The 15,091-nt window shown below is 51.6% G+C and overlaps 2 protein-coding genes across 6 annotated transcripts in view; one reads left to right on the top strand and one right to left on the bottom strand.

The window, feature by feature from the left end:
* Window positions 1-1,118: 1,118 nt before the first annotated feature.
* LOC102939895 (putative nuclease HARBI1) lies at window positions 1,119-5,234 on the bottom strand. Its single transcript, XM_007070418.4, has 2 exons — window positions 3,712-5,234; window positions 1,119-3,064 (listed from the first exon to the last, which is right to left on the bottom strand). The coding sequence occupies exons 1-2, from the start codon at window positions 4,415-4,417 to the stop codon at window positions 2,664-2,666; spliced, it is 1,107 nt and encodes a 368-aa protein (XP_007070480.1). The 5' UTR covers window positions 4,418-5,234; the 3' UTR covers window positions 1,119-2,663.
* LOC102939685 (RNA-binding protein 4B) overlaps window positions 5,055-15,091 on the top strand; it is a 25,442-nt gene continuing 15,405 nt past the window's right edge. For 3 of the 5 annotated variants that reach the window (XR_005226042.2, XM_037903429.2, XM_037903427.2), the window contains exons 1-2: window positions 5,055-5,199; window positions 5,805-6,227. Coding sequence is in view for 4 of the 5 variants with exons in the window: in XM_037903429.2 (XP_037759357.1) it covers window positions 5,816-6,227 (412 nt within the window). In the remaining variant the exon portion in view is untranslated. The remainder of the gene's footprint in view (window positions 5,200-5,804; window positions 6,228-15,091) is intronic. The other 2 variants (XM_043550978.1, XM_037903428.2) reach the window with 2 other exon arrangements.

The following is a 15,091-nucleotide window of genomic DNA, read 5'->3' as shown; positions in this document are numbered from 1 at the left end:
GCAGGCCAGTGACTGAACTGGGACTAGAACCAGCTCTCCCAAGTCCCAGTCCACTGCTGTATCCACTAGGCCATGCAGCCTTGCCCCAGTGAGACATCCACTGTCGCAGAGAATCAGCACACAGCATCCTCAGCTGACTTTGCTAGAGAAGATTCCTACTGGCTAAATGAGCTGGATGGGACCCTGGCTGCACAAGGACAGGGATAGGCTGCAGTGTTCGCTCATGTCAGAGGCACCTGGGTCCCTTCTCATATGGCATTAGTAAGGGAGACACCACTTCTATATCCCCACAGTGCAGGGAAAGCTGTCTCCTCTCCACAGCCAGAGAAACCTGTGGGTAGCACTTAATGACTGCCTATTTCTCACAGCTGGCCATAGGAGCACCTCACATTTACAGACCAGGCTGCAAGCTCCAGCTGCTGGCCAGGCTATCCAATTGCTTGGGTGCTCAGCTCAGCTGCAGGTGCACACATGGGCCACCATACAGTCCAGCCAATGGCCATTCCTATACCCTAGCCTGTGGAACTCAATGCCACAATACATCAAGACAAACAGCTTAGCAGCATTCATAAAGGGGTTGGACAGCATATGGCCAAAGGGAATCTCCAAGAGTTCCAGAAGGGATCCAAACCATCCTGCATTGGGGCATTTATCAACCACTAACTCCTGAGGTCAGGCGAGAATGGCTCAGGACAGGTTATGCCATCACTGCAGGATTTCTTAGCCCTCCTTTTGTGTACTAATCACTATCAGACGCAGGATACTGGGCTAGAGGGATTCACTCATCTGATATATTGTAGCTGTTCTTATGTTCCTCCAGAGTAACCACATGGAGACAGGCAGGGGAAATATATATACACAAGGGAAGGATAGAGTGGTGTAGATGGACACATGGGGTGTGCCTGGGTGCAAACTCCACCAAGAAAGTTAGTCTGCATTTATATAGCAACATGGATGGAGCATCCAGCTTCTGAGGATAGTCAGTTTTACCAATTGGCAAGCAGAGATTAAGCAAGCAGGTGCAGTGACTCACTGTCAGAGCCAGGCACAGAATGCAGGATCTGGCCTCGCCCCTCTCTCCTCCAGACACTCCTTTAAACAAGAACAATCCAAACATCTCTAAGAAAATACTTTTATTTTCCCCCTCACAAAAAAATAGTTTCCTTCCCCATGCGACAAGGAGCATCACCTGCAACAGGGACTGGATCACAGAGAGCAGGTGCTTTGCATGCTAAACTGGAGAACAAACTAGCCAGTTTTGAGAGTGAGAGAACTCTGGCTGCCATAATCTGATTTGGGCCTGGCAGTACATCTAGCTTCTGCTCCCCTGGGGGTGAAATAAAGCAGAAGAGCTTACTTAAGTGGGGCACAGAAACATGAACATGTCCTCCACTGCCTTCTGCGCTCTCCAATGTCACTCTAATCGCTCCCAGCTCTAGCTGTCTCCCATTGCCTGCACCCACTTGATCCACAAGCTGCCCTAGAGTGGCATGGGCAGTGTCAGGACAATCCTATGGGCACACCAATCTCTTGGCAATCAGTACTTTAGCACTGGAAAGTGGGTGAGGAACAGTTAACCTTTAGAATGCTGAAGACCAATGTTGTTATGCCTTTGCCTCTCCCTAGCAGGGAGCCATCATGCCTCCACTCAGAGACCATTCTCCCCAACCCACTGCTCACCACTCCCCCTTAGATTCCCAGCTTCATGGACCAGAGCACAGAGAGCATCCAACAGAGCAGAGGGGGTGTTGTTAGGCCTCTGCCATCTAAGAGCCAGAACCCCTTCCTCCTGCCAGCATACAGCACCCTACCTTGGAAATGAAGGCATTAGCCAGGGCCCGCAAACATGACAAGGCAGGAGCAGGATTGTCTGTGACATCGAGAAGGGGGTCCTTAACTTAGAGTGTAGCAGGCTGCAGGCATGCACTTTTCCAAGCTGGAACTTGGACGTTTTCAGAACATGGACTAACTTGTCCTCACTACATCCCTGTCTGGAGAAGTCACTACTACTAGAACCCCAATCTACAGAGGCAACTTGGCCAAGACTGCCGAGCACCTCAGGGATAGAACAGGGATGAAAATTTGCGGAGTTCCAATCCCCAGCTTTGCTCAGGACAGGAGGAAACACTGCCTCTCAATAAAGGCCACTTCCATTCATTACCTTCCTTTCGTTGGAGCGGTTCAGTTCACTCCACGCTGCCAGTTTCAGCCAAGCAGCAATCTGTGAGCAGCTAAGTATTTTATCTCACCCACAGCTAGACTAAAAGAGCAACAACATGTGTGAGTGATGTACAGTTTGGCTTCAGGAACAGCCAGTCCACAACCCAGTAACAGCTCTGGGGCACGAAGGTGGTAGCTTCTTCCAGGCCCATAGAACCATCCTCACAGTCACTACCCTATGGAAAAAATTAGAGGTTTTTAAACAAAATGCAATCCCCACAGTGAAATCCAGTGTCAGAAGCTGGAATTGCTGGCAGCTCTTCCTAGGACAGGTCAGTGTTGGGAATGCCACTAGCTCCAGGATAAGATATGTTGCAGCTGCTTATAGAGAGGGTGAAGTGCGGGGCTTGTATCAGATGCTGAGGGGAAAAACTTAGCATGCTGGTCCTTTTCCCCACCAAGAGCTGTTTCAGAAGCAGCTGGTGCAACACAAGGATGCTGCTCTAGGTCAGGCTCTCTCTGAATCGCTGCACAATCCGAGCTCTCACTGCCCGGGCCTCACTGGAGATCTGAACAAAGGGGGTTTGCACTGGGAGCTCCGGGTCAGTATCCGACCCCTCCACCAGCTCCTCCCCCTCTGCCAGGTCTAAGGGCATCCTGCGGCTCAGGGCAATGTTGTGCAGTATACAGCAGGCCAGGAAGATCTGGCAGACTTTCTGGGGGGTGTACTGCAAGGAGCCACTTGATTTATCCAGGCAGCGGAAACGCATTTTCAAGAGGGTGCATGTCTGCTTGAGCACTGAAAGGGCCTCCTGGTGCATGGCATTGTACTTCTCCTCTCCCGGACTACATGGGAATAAAATTGGAGTCATGAGCCATGTTTTCAGCGGGTAACTTCGGTCTCCTGCAGACACAGAAGGAGGATAGAAAAAAATATGTGAGCAGACTCCCTCAGGCCTTTGGAAGCTGAGCTTCCACCCTTCTTTGGGGGAAATTAAACAAAAGCACTCCCTGCCCCCCAGCCCCATAATGCGCTGTTAAAGACTACACATAGTTTAGATCTTCATCTTCGCATACCCTTAAACACATAACTAGTCCCACTGCAGTCAATGGACTGTTCATAGACTGAAAGGTACCTGCGTGCTAAGTACTTACCAGGGTCTAAGTCTGCTCCTTATTCACACTGGGAATAGTTACAGTTCTTATTTTTCTAGATGAACCTTGCCAGTGGAGTGTCCACACAACTCACCATTTTACCCTCATACCCCCATGAGGCAGAGAAGTTCCTTTTACAGGCACAGGGTGGGATTAAGTGACTTGCTGAAGGTCACACAGCAGGTAAGTGGCAGAGTGGTGAACTGAACTCAGCACCCTATTCCCTGGGCCATCCTTCTTACCTATTGTCAGTCATGCGGAGATACAGATCATCCCACCAGGTGCCGGGCGTGAGGGATCACTACGTTTGGTGAACTAGGTCAGGGGGCTGCTCCATCATGGAGAGGCCTCTCTGGTTGCCCACCCCCCAGAGCATCATTGTCTGTCCTGACTCACCCAGCAGCCACAGCCCGTCAAGCCGGGCTCCATCAAGCAGCCGAGCCAGGGCAGAGTTCTCCAGCACGGCGGCGTTGGGGCAAGAGCCAGGGTACTTGGCCACTACGTTGATGATGGTGCCGTGGGAATCACACACCACCTGCATGTTCATGGAGTGGTAGTTGCGGACATTGCGGTAGGCAAGCTCGTTTTCTGAGGGGGCCCGCAGTGCTACATGCATGCTGCCTAGCAGGCCCAGCACCCCAGGGAAGCGGCCCTCAGCATGCCCTGCCGTGGAGCCTGGGACCGGGAAGGTAATGTAGCGGGCAGCCCGGCGCTGCAGTGCCTCCAGGAATTGGGCCAGGCAGTTGGACATGGCTGACTGGCTGATGCCTGTAGTGTCCCGTGTGGCTGTCTGGAAGGAGCCCGAAGCCAGGAAGGTGAGGGCCGAGGTCACCTTGACGGCCACCGGCAAGGCGTGACTGCGACCTGTCAGGCTCTCCAGGTCAGAGCCCAGCTCGCTGCAGAGCCCCGCAATAGCTGCCTTGTCCAGACGATAGCGCCGCAGCACCTGTTCCTCGCTGAGGTCCAGGAAGGAGCTGCGGGCCCGATACACCCGGTGCTCAGGGTAGAAACGGCGCCGCCTGCTCCGCTTCCTCCGGGCCCCCGTGGCCCCCTCACTGCTGCGCTCCCGCACCCGCCGCAACAGCAGCACTGCCTCGGACATCTTTCCCACACCTAGCGCGGCCCCGGGGCAGAGCAGACAGGAGCCACCCCACGCCTACCGGGCCCCGAGGCCCCCAACCCCTAGCGTAGTTAAGGGAGAGAGACGAGGAGACCCACCCCCATGCCCGCAGGGCGGGAGAAGGGTTGGCAGCGCAGCCCGGGGGTCAGGGAGCCCCTCAGGCAGGAGCCCTACCCCCAGCAGGGGTGGGAGGTGCGAGCGAGGCGTGTCGGGAGAGCCCCATCTACCCACCGCCTATGGGGTACTGATGCCGCCAGCAGGCACCTCCCCCACCCCCAGAAAAGGGGGGCAGGAGACGCCCGGGAAGGGGGCAGGGGCCGAGCAGGGAGAGGGACCCGCGCGCGGGCAGCACGAAGCCGCTGTCCCCCGTCGGCAATCAAATTCTTCCCACAGTCTCGCGGCAGCTCCGGCGGCCCAGACGCCGGAGCGAGCACGGCGCGAAGAGACTCCGCCCTTTCCCCGCCAGCCCTAATTGGCTGCAGTCCCCTCATGTGACCGGAACCCGCCCCTATCGGAACGTCATTGGCTGGGAAGCCCGCGGTACAGAAGGCCGGTCGTCCACGCAACTCATTGTTGTGACGTAAACGCCTACTTGTCCAATAACGGCTCGTTGATGGCGATCAGCAGCCAATACGAGCGTGGCGTTGGAAGAATGGGGCGGGGCCAGACGAGGTCAATGGCCGGGCGGAGGGGGTAGGAGGCTCCGCCATTTTGTTATCGTCATCGAGACAAGACCGCGGCCTGAGGAAGAGGTGCTGTTGGTGGTGAGAGAGCCGGGCCTCAGTCCCCCGCTTTCCCCCTCGCAAATGGGACTGGGCAGGGATAGAACCCAGGAGTCCTGGCGCCCAGCCCCTCCCCCCCGACCTACTAGATTCCACCTCTCCCTAGCGCTGGGAAAGAACCTCGGAGTCCTGGCTCCCAGGCCCCTTTCATCTATTTTAACCACTATACCCCACCCCCTCCCATAGCTGGGCTAGAATTCAGGAGGCCTGGCGCCCAGCCCCCTCCCCTTTTTGACTGGACCCTCGACCTACTAGACCTTACCCCCTCCCAGAGCAGGGCTGGAAAGAACACAGGAGTGCTGGGAATAACTACTCGATGATTGCAGATTACTTTATCTTGAGTTACAATTAAAGAGCAACTAGCTGAATAAAAAGTGGGCCTCTTAAGTCTGATAATATAACTCGAGAGCTGATATTTGAAAGCAGGAGGTTTCTGTTACACAAATATAATGTTGCCTTTAAAAACAAGTCTTTCCACACTGTGTTGCCTTACCCCCAGCTGATGTCTTTTGGCAAGGGACACTGGCAACTACTAAGTCAAACTGTTCCTTGTGCTAGTGCCTCATCTTCAACTATTCCACCCACAGGCTCTGCTGAGATGGTGAAACTCTTCATTGGGAATCTGCCCCGGGAGGCAACGGAGCAAGAGATCCGGTCGCTCTTTGAGCAGTATGGGAAGGTGCTGGAATGTGACATTATCAAAAACTATGGCTTTGTGCACATTGAAGACAAGACAGCGGCCGAAGATGCCATCCGTAACCTGCATCACCACAAGCTGCATGGTGTCTGCATCAACGTGGAAGCCAGCAAGAACAAGAGCAAGGCGTCCACCAAGCTGCATGTGGGCAACATCAGCACCACCTGCACGAACCTGGAGCTGCGGGCCAAGTTTGAAGAGTATGGCCCGGTAATCGAGTGCGACATAGTGAAGGACTATGCCTTTGTGCACATGGAGCGGGCTGAGGATGCGGTGGAGGCCATCAGGGGCCTAGACAACACAGAGTTCCAAGGTGAAACATGAACCAGGGAAAGTGCAGCCTTCGCTAAGACTAGGTAGCGCCAGGTTCTGTCCAGAAGAGCAGGTCAGGTGGGAATGCAGAATGGCGAGGCTGTATCTCTGAGTATGAAGCCAAGGTATGGGGAGGGTCTGCTCCAGATGTGAGCTCTCACTCCTCACGTTAAATGTTACAAGGTAACTGTGCAAACCAGATTCTGTGTTAGAGAGTCCGCGAAGGACTTGTGTTTGAGTCTGTGCACTGTTCAACCAAGTTAACTCCATTATTTCTCAGAGGACTTTGCATTTGTTTCTTCTACAATATTTAAGCAACTCAGGGTAGACTGTTTAGGCCGCTAGTCCTAGATTTCACTGCTGGACCAGCCCCCTGTGTGGTTGGCAGGGGAGGGGATGAGAAATCCACAGGTGGGGGAGGATAGGAGACTCCTGTGGGGTGTGGGGAGCGGATGGGAGACACCCTGTCTCTTGTTCCATCCCTGTTCTGGGAGGGTCTCACTCCTCGCTCTCCCTCTGTTTCCCTCCTGTCCAGTGTTTTTCCCATTGTTGAAAGAAGATGGAAATGTTGGGCCAGGTAGCAATGTGGACTCAGTGTCGTCTGAGGAGTTGATGTATCTTATAAAGTGGCATTACCCTCTGTGGGGCTTTAAGTTGCCTGCTCAGTTACAGAGCATTGCAGTAGCATGCCTGGAGGCTTCGGCCTCATTGTGCTAGGCTCTGTGCAAATCCATAGCAAGACAGTCCTTGTCCCAAAGAGCTTACGGTCTAAAACAAGACACAGCAGGAGGATACAGTACCGCGATGTAACAGTGAAATAAGCAGCTGCCCCAGCACGGAAGCCTCTTAACCATTCTTATGTCTTGTAGGCATCACAGCAGAGGATAGTCTTAAGGAGGACAATGCATGTGGCTTTGTGGGTTTTGAATGGGGAGTTTCTTCTGTGCACCATCATAAACCCTTAAAGCAGCCCAAACTGAAGTCAGCATAGTACAGGGTCATATGGGTCTTCCCTGCCTCAGCTTGATCGCTGGCACTGGAACCTGAAGGAAGTGAGTAGTTGAACCTATCTTCCCTGCCATCCCTATAGCTGTTCCAGGGAAACAGGAAGAACCAAACATGCTGAGCAGGATCCTTCTCTCCTGAAGGGGTAGGGTGTGTGTGTGTGTCTGTCAGTCGGTCCTTGCTTTCCCTAGTAGGCTCTGAACTTTACCTCACTCAGCTCTTGACTTCTGAGGCCATTGACTGGAGAAACTTGGCTCCATCATCGCTACAACAAAGCTTTTTTAGTTGTAGGAGCGTGTGTGCAGTGGGGTTGAAGGAGTTTGGGCAGTAAGGGAAGTGGGACCAAATCTAACCTCTGAGGACAAGAGGAGAAAGATGGAAGTGATTTGCTTGGGGTGAGGGGATTGTCTCTCTTGATCCCCAGTGTTGCTAATTGAATTATTACCAGAAAATCTCAACTTTCCCTGTGAGTTGTCAGTTTTCCTCACATTGAATGCGTGTGTATGTGAAATGTAACTGCCTCAACACGTGGAAATGAGCTCCGTGATTGCCATGCTTCTCTTACTGGTGGAATCAGCACCTCCATGTGGAACCATAGGGTTAAAAACCACAGTTCAAGGTTGTATTTGCTCCCCTTGTGCCCAGCAATCCCATGGTTAGTAAGATACAAGGCACATCAATCTCCTTTATTACCATTATTCATTCTGTTTGCTTTTGGACAATGAAAATAGACTAGCCCAACATTTCTCAAATGTGGCCACCAGGGGCTTTTCGTGCGGCCACAACAGCCTCCTGGGCGGTAATGGCCGGGGCAGAACATTGGCCCCTCCCCCTCCCTCTTTGTTGCTCCTGGATGTGCTGCCCTGCACCGCCTCTGGAGAGAGGTGGGGCACAATGCTGCAGAAGTGAGGTGCGTTCTTGACCCACCTTGGGGGGGTGGGCGGGGGAAGGGGTTTGGGCAGCAGGCTCCAGTGGTGGAACTTCAGGAGCCGGGCTATTCGGCCTCGGGCTCCAACCGCAGGGCAGCGGGTACTGACCCCTGCCCCAGCCCTGGCCATGCAGCCCTGGCCTCCAGCTGCGGGGTTCAGCCTCCGGCCCCTGGTTCCAGCTGTGTGACAGCAGGCGCGGAGCTTCTGTCGGCCTCTCACCCCCAGTTCTGGCCATGCAGTGGTGGGCGCTGGCCTGGGCTCCAGCCACGCAGCCCTAGCCCCTGGTGCTGATCCCCCTGCCCCAGCTGCACGGCAGCAGGTGCTGACGCACAGCTCTATTTCCAGTCTCCAGCTACACAGTGGTGGGAGCTGGCCCCGGCCGCAGCGGTGGGCGCTGACTCCTGACTCCAGCCATGCACTCTTGGGCTCCAGCTCCGGGCTCTGGCCATGCAACAGCAGGCACTAACTCTGGGCACTGACCCACACCTCTGGCTGCGGGGCAGAAGGCTTCAATCCCTGGCTCCAGCCATGCAGTTTCTGTCTCCAGCTCTGGGTTCTGGCCGGGGGCTGCATGGCAGAAGACACCAGGTCCTGGCTGTGGCCACACAACAGTGGGGCTCATCACCCACTCCCATCGCCCATGGCGCTCGCTGCCTCCCACAGCCCTGTATCCTTCCCCCCCCGAGGACCCTGCTGCCTTACTGGCCTCGCATCCATTCCGCCCCCCCCCCCCCCCATTGCCTTGGGCCCCCACTGCCTCCCCCGGCCCCACATCCATCCCACCATCAACTCTGGTCCCTGCTGCCTCCCCCTTTGCCCCACCCCCATCCAGGGTTTAATGGGTTCTGGGGCTTGCTGAAAAAAATGATATTAACAAACATGCAAATATCACTTTTCACAGCATACTTACTAGGTATCTGTGAAAAATAATACTTGTATGTTTGTTAATACCACTTAGCTACCTGGGAGGCTATGAAAAGTGATACTAAGTGTGCTGTGATAGTAACAAATATACAAATATCACTTTTCACAGCAAGCCCCAGGACCCACTAAGCCTTGGATGCAGGAGCCAAAGGGGGAGGCAGCATTGTTTTTGTTGTTGAGTCTGCCAAAAAACCCTACAAATACACATCCAAATCACTGTAATGTATATCTGTGCATATTTAATTGCTTTTCCTAAAGTATTTTAGGAAAAAAGTGTCAGTGTGTCCACCAGTGAGAGTTGGTGACCGCGTTCTGGGTTGTTGCGAGAACCCGTGGACTAGTCTGTGTTGGTGCTGCAGATGCTGGCCTGATCACTGAAATCAAGACCAAAATATTGGCTTATATGGGACAGGAGCAGGCCCACCTGACAGGAATGGCTGGCCTAGAGTTATGCTGTTACGGACAGTACCAGAGATTCTGAGTTCAAATGCTAGAGAAGCCTTGGAGGTAGAAGAGCAAATTATTGGACCTTGAATTTTAAGTCTTTAAATCAAGACTGGATGTCTTTCTAAAAGATCTCAAACAGAACCTCTGGGCTGGATGCAGGGATGACTGGGTGAAGTTCTCTGGCCTGTGTTAGGCAGGAGGTCAGACTCGGTGGTCAGAATGGTCCCTTCAGGCCTTAATCTATGATGGTCAAATCCAAACACACTTTCCACTAAAATATAGCAGAAATGTTTCCTCTGGGGTTTTGTAAAACTGTTTTTAGCCCAGCCAGAGTCCTTGGCTTGAGCTACCTGACACTCTAATTCTGGGGTGGGATTATGCTGGTGTAGCCTCCCTTCTTGGGTAAGGTAGTAGGTAGGGGAGGGTTTATGAGTGAGGTTTTTAAAATAACAGCAAAATCCTTCAAAAGGCAGAAGCATCTTCTCAATGCCACCTCCTAGCAGCTGCTTTGGGGATTTTCAAGTTTAAGTTTTCCAAAAGGGTGGTCTTGTTCTGCACCAGGTATGACATTAGTGAGTTCTCGTTAGAACTTGGAGCTCCTTAAGGAAATATTTTTGTGGAGCGGGGTTGGTAAGTGAGTAGCATTTGGGGAGTGGGAGTGGTGGTGGGAGGAATAGCATGTATTCGGAAAATATCATGTAACTTTCCTTGATTTTTGCACTGTCACCCATTGCGACTTGACAAAGGATGGTGCTTGCTCTTTCTTGCTTCAGAGTAGAATGTCTTTGGTGCATAATTTGGTCTGGATTTAGTGGGCTGGTCGAAGATGGGTCCATGTAGTTAAGGGACATTTGCATGGTCTTCCTGGTACATGCATGGCTGCTTCTGTCTGATCAAACAGCTTGGCTTTTGTGTCAGTGAAAAACAAGTATCTTCACACACACCCCCAGTGTTTTAAGAGGCTGTTTGAGGCACATATCCTCAGCTCGGCTACCTCCAGCTTCTTCAGGCCTTTCCATGGCTATCAATTGCAATAGGGGAGATTTACTTTATAGACATTAGGAAAAACTTCCTAATTTTCAGGGTAGTTAAGCACTCGAACAAATTACCTAGGGACATTGTGGAATCTCCATCATTGGAGGTTTTTAAGAACAGATATGGGTTACACCTATCAGGGATGGTCCAGATGATGCTTAGTCCTGCTTCAATGCAGGGGACTGGAGTAGATGACCTATCGAGGTCCTTTTGAGTCCAACATCTCTATTATTTTTGAGAGAGAGTTTTTCTTTGCTGTCCTCTTTCCCCCACGTGGCATATGGGATCCTGCCTCTTTTCTGGAAGGAAGGCCTCTCTTGTGTACTGCTAAAAGTCTCTGGCTGCCTACTTCCCTGACAAACTGCCAGTAACTTCACAGAGCAATTGGCCCTTCTGCCTAGTGCTGCAGCCCACAGCTGGCCTGGCCAGCTGTTCACCTAGGGCCATCTTCTGCAGCTCCATTGGAGTGTTAAGGGGCTTCTACCCCTGAACACAGGTTGTCAGCAGGCAAAGTGGCATTGTCCAGACTGCCGGGGACCGAACCACCATGTTCTTGTAGGAGGGGGAGCATTCCACACCAAGGCCAGCAGGCTTCAGAAGAAGAATACCTGCTGCTGTCAAGCCCACCAGGCTATGGGTGTCCTCCAAGACCAGGGTCCCCCATCCCATTGTAGCCCTCCTAGTGACAGAGAAAAGCTTCACAATTTGAATCGTAAAGGCTCCAACCAGAAGATTGGTAAAAAGAACCCAAAATGTATTAGATTTAAATGCATGATTCTTTCTAAACCATCTCATGATTTGGGGTGAGCTAGACTCTGCTTGTGCCTAGAGGTGAGCGAGGCCCTGGCGCGGCTGCTGCCTGTGGATCTGGCGCTGTTTTAACGCTGTTTCTTTGCAGTAGCATTTGTCCTTGGTTCTTTTTACTGAAATGAAGCTGAGGTTTGGGGGCTGGCGTGGGGGGCTGGCATGAGCGGCTGCTCTTCCCCCAGCCCTGCGGTGCCTGGCTGGGCTCGCTGCACTGAGCGTGTCTAGTGGCTACGCCACGGGCTTGTTCTGAGGCTATGCAATAAACAATCTGTACTCCCTCCCCTCCCCCCCAAAAAATACCCCAAAAGAGCAATAAACATGTAAAGCAGAATTGCCCATAGTGCTGATTCTCAACACCACTTACTAGAAGAAAAGTCCACTGTCTTTTGTCATGGAGTCACAGCGTCTGATCTATGCGAGCCTGTTACCAGTTTCCTGGGAGTGACCCCTTTAATGTGACAGGCCCCAAGGATCCACACAGTTCCACAGGGGCAAGCCTGTGGCTTCCAGGACTGAGACCAGGCTTTTGGCACTGCAAATCTGCCTCCCCCCCCCCCCCCCCCCCGCCTCCTTGCAGTGAATCCAGCCAATCGCAACTCCTACTGGAGGCTTGTACTGTAACCCTTCAGGGCGCAATGCTTTCTGTGAGTATTCATAGTGACACAGGCAGCCTTTTCAAAACAAGGTAATCATCTGGTAGTCATCTGACTACTGAATCTGAAAATTCTTGGGTCAGCAAAGTGAGGCAGAAGTTAAGCTATAGTCCATCCTGGCCGAGCCAATGCCATGATGAGCCAGCCAAGCTGTGATGGACTCCACTCGTTTCCCTCCCCTCAGGGCAAAGCTTAGAGCTCCAAAAGGGCAGCACTTATTCCAGTCCCCTGGCACCTTGTTCTCCAGCTCTGTTCACATGTCGCTCCTGCAGGGGTTTCCTGGTGTTAGGTGATGGTTCCTCAGTTGTTGGGGAGTCTTTGTCTTGCTGGGCCCTCTTGATTTGGGTCAGTTTCTTTAATGACTTTTATAGTTCTACCCAGACAGCAAGGTAGGTCGGTCTCTCTCTCTCTCTCTCTCTCTCCCCCCCCCCCCCCCCCCCCCCCGCACTGTTCCAGGAGCAATGTTAATCCTTGTGCACCCACTGGGTAGCATGGCAGTATAGAGAGGGAAACTGAGACATGCCTAGGATTCATGAAAACGTTACAGAAAATTCCCACTTCGTCACCCACTTGCGTGAGCAAAGGAAAAGGGTGGGCACTTATCTATGTTTGGTAGGTTTGAATCTCTCTGCAATTTCATAAGTGTCCCCTGGAATGTCTGTATTCAGCCTCTGCTGGTGCAGTGGTTAGAGACGTTTTTGTCTGAAGTCCTCACTTACACGATTCCCCCACCCCAAGCAAGTACACTTGTAGGAACTTAAGCAGTAAATCTTACCACCTTTTCAGGCTTAATATGTTGGAGGTTTGGTCTGTTGGTAAGAGGTGTATTGTAGCTTAGTACCAAGCATGTTACCTGAAAGAGGTGGTTGGTGTCCAGTCGGTACCACAGTATTTTCTTCCAAGTGTCCTGGAGGAGTAGTTCTCAACCTCTTCCAGATCTGAATCCCCCCTCCAATCAGTAATGTGGGATGGCAGTGATTCTCTGACACCTGTTGGCTTTCCCCACATTGAGAATCCCTTCTCTAGAGGCACCAGAGTCTAGCAGCCAGTATATACTGATGTGGATATCAGGCGACCAGAACCATTTTCATTCAAGTTGTTGGGCAGATCCATTTGGGCTGTTGAAGTGGCCCAGTACTAGGACACTGTGCTGGGAGCCAGGACACCTGGGTTCTATTCCCAGCTCAGCTGAGTGACCTTGGGCGAGTCCCTTCTCCTTTCTGTGCCACTTTCTCCCTCTGCATAGTAGGAATACTGTTACTTACAAATGAGGTGAAGTAACAGATAGAAAGCTCCACTGAAGAGAGAGATATTGTTAAACAATACCCAGGCCCCTTGATTTGTGGGACAGATGCCATTAGTAGTAACTTCATATTGTGATAGTTCCCAAGGTCCCAAGTGGGGTTGTGCTGTGTACTGTTCGATGGCTCTGCTCTATACATTAGAATATACTTGATTTCTCTGTCAAATAGAAATCCACATAATCTGAGAAGCTAATTTGGCAGTATGGTATTAGGAAGATAGATGTCCTCTTTCCCCAAAACAGTCTCTGAGGAGCCAGAGATGTGTTGGTGACACTCTCTCACATTGTCTTCTCCAAATGGATAGCTTTTCGTCAGCCATGATTTCATGATCTGACCCACTTTCCCTGCTAGATGGCCAGCTCTACTGAGCCTACTACACTCCACCTTTAGAAATTAAAAAGATCACCACAGTTATTTGTATTGCAATCGCACAGAGAGATCCTTACTCAGATCATGGCCATATTTTGCTAGACACTGTACAAACATTGCGAGTCACAGTGTCTCCCCTGAATAGCCAAAAGATGGAAAAGGAGGTGCAGAAAGAGGAAGGGGCTTGCCTGGGGTCACCCAGCCAGTCAGTAAAAGAGCTGGGAACAGACCTCAGGTCTCCTGATTGGCAGTCTGCCCACTAGACCCACAGTGCCTCCTTGTCACTATGATGGTAGTTCAGCTTCTTAAAATTGCTGGAATGTAGCTAGTCAAATGTTTCTTTTTAAAATCTTTTTTTTTTTTTACATTCCTCAATGGTTAAGTGGCCGTAAGGTGTCCAGATGCTGCTTTTCCTGGGTGTTATATGACTGGCCATCCAGACAAAAATCCACACTGAGATTTAACTGCCCCACAAAAAGCCAAACTGAAAATTCAAAGGAGAACATATAGCTCTTATGATGAGTTCTCCAGCAGTAGAGGAGAGGGCTTTTAATTCTTAGTTCAGTTAACCTGCAAGAGTAGCTTTGTCTTCAAACAGCTGATCTGAGCTGTAAGCTAGGTGGGAGGCCAGGTGGCATACAACTGCACCTGGATCAGAATCCATTCCTCCCTACCAGGCTGCGGTTCTTGACCTTCCCCAATTGCTGTCACGCTCTTTGCCTTGTGTATCCCTTAGTCTGAATCCAGTCTCCCATAAAGCCATTGGGACTGTGTCGCAAGTAGTGTTATCATGATTACCCTATCCTTGTTCGCTTTCAGAGGCTTTTCTTTTGTCTGATACAACTTGCTGATCCCAACACTGCGTGCTGCCCTTGGCTACCATTATTCCAATCCACCTTGGGAGAGCTGAGCAGGTGGCTTTTTCCCCACCCTCTGTTTGATATTACTTCTTGGAGAAGTTGGACTTTGAGCCCAATTGTTTAACCATGTTGACTGGGATTTTCAAAGGAGCCCAGAGGAGTTAGACTCCCATCTGCCTTCTCCTTTAGCTAGGACCTGAGCGTGTTGAAAATTCCAACCTCCTGGGTGCAGAACGCAGCTGCTGACTCATCCGAGTTTCATGCTTGTGGGGTGTGGCTACTGAACTAGGCCAGTTGAGTGCAGAAATAATAGTCTGGTTCAGTTTCCTCTGTTGCACAGGTTCCCCCTTGTTGGACCCTGATGATGCTAGGAAGGGTTTAGGAGTGCAGCCTCTCCAAATGGAAAAGCTCCGTACAAGCGACAATTGGCTTGACTAACTGAAAGTGCATTGCGTAGAACTGAGGTTCTGCACAGCCAAAGCTGTAGCATACAGGCCTAGAGAGAGTGAGCTACAGCATGAGTTACAGTAAT

The sequence above is a fragment of the Chelonia mydas genome, chromosome 7 (assembly GCF_015237465.2).
Source record: "Chelonia mydas isolate rCheMyd1 chromosome 7, rCheMyd1.pri.v2, whole genome shotgun sequence".
Lineage (NCBI taxonomy): Eukaryota > Metazoa > Chordata > Testudines > Cheloniidae > Chelonia > Chelonia mydas.
Note: the sequence above shows the minus strand (reverse complement) of the source record. Positions and strands in the feature narration are given on the sequence as shown.

What these genes read in the sequence shown, in the direction of transcription:
- LOC102939895 (XM_007070418.4), bottom strand. Translation starts at nt 4,417, where the DNA reads ATGTCCGAGGCAGTGCTGCTGTTGCGGCGGGTGCGGGAGCGCAGCAGT. An exon ending in TGACGGGCTGTGGCTGCTGG is followed by an intron (nt 3,065 to 3,711) that starts GTGAGTCAGGAC and finishes CTGTGTCTGCAG; the next exon opens with GAGACCGAAGTTACCCGCTG.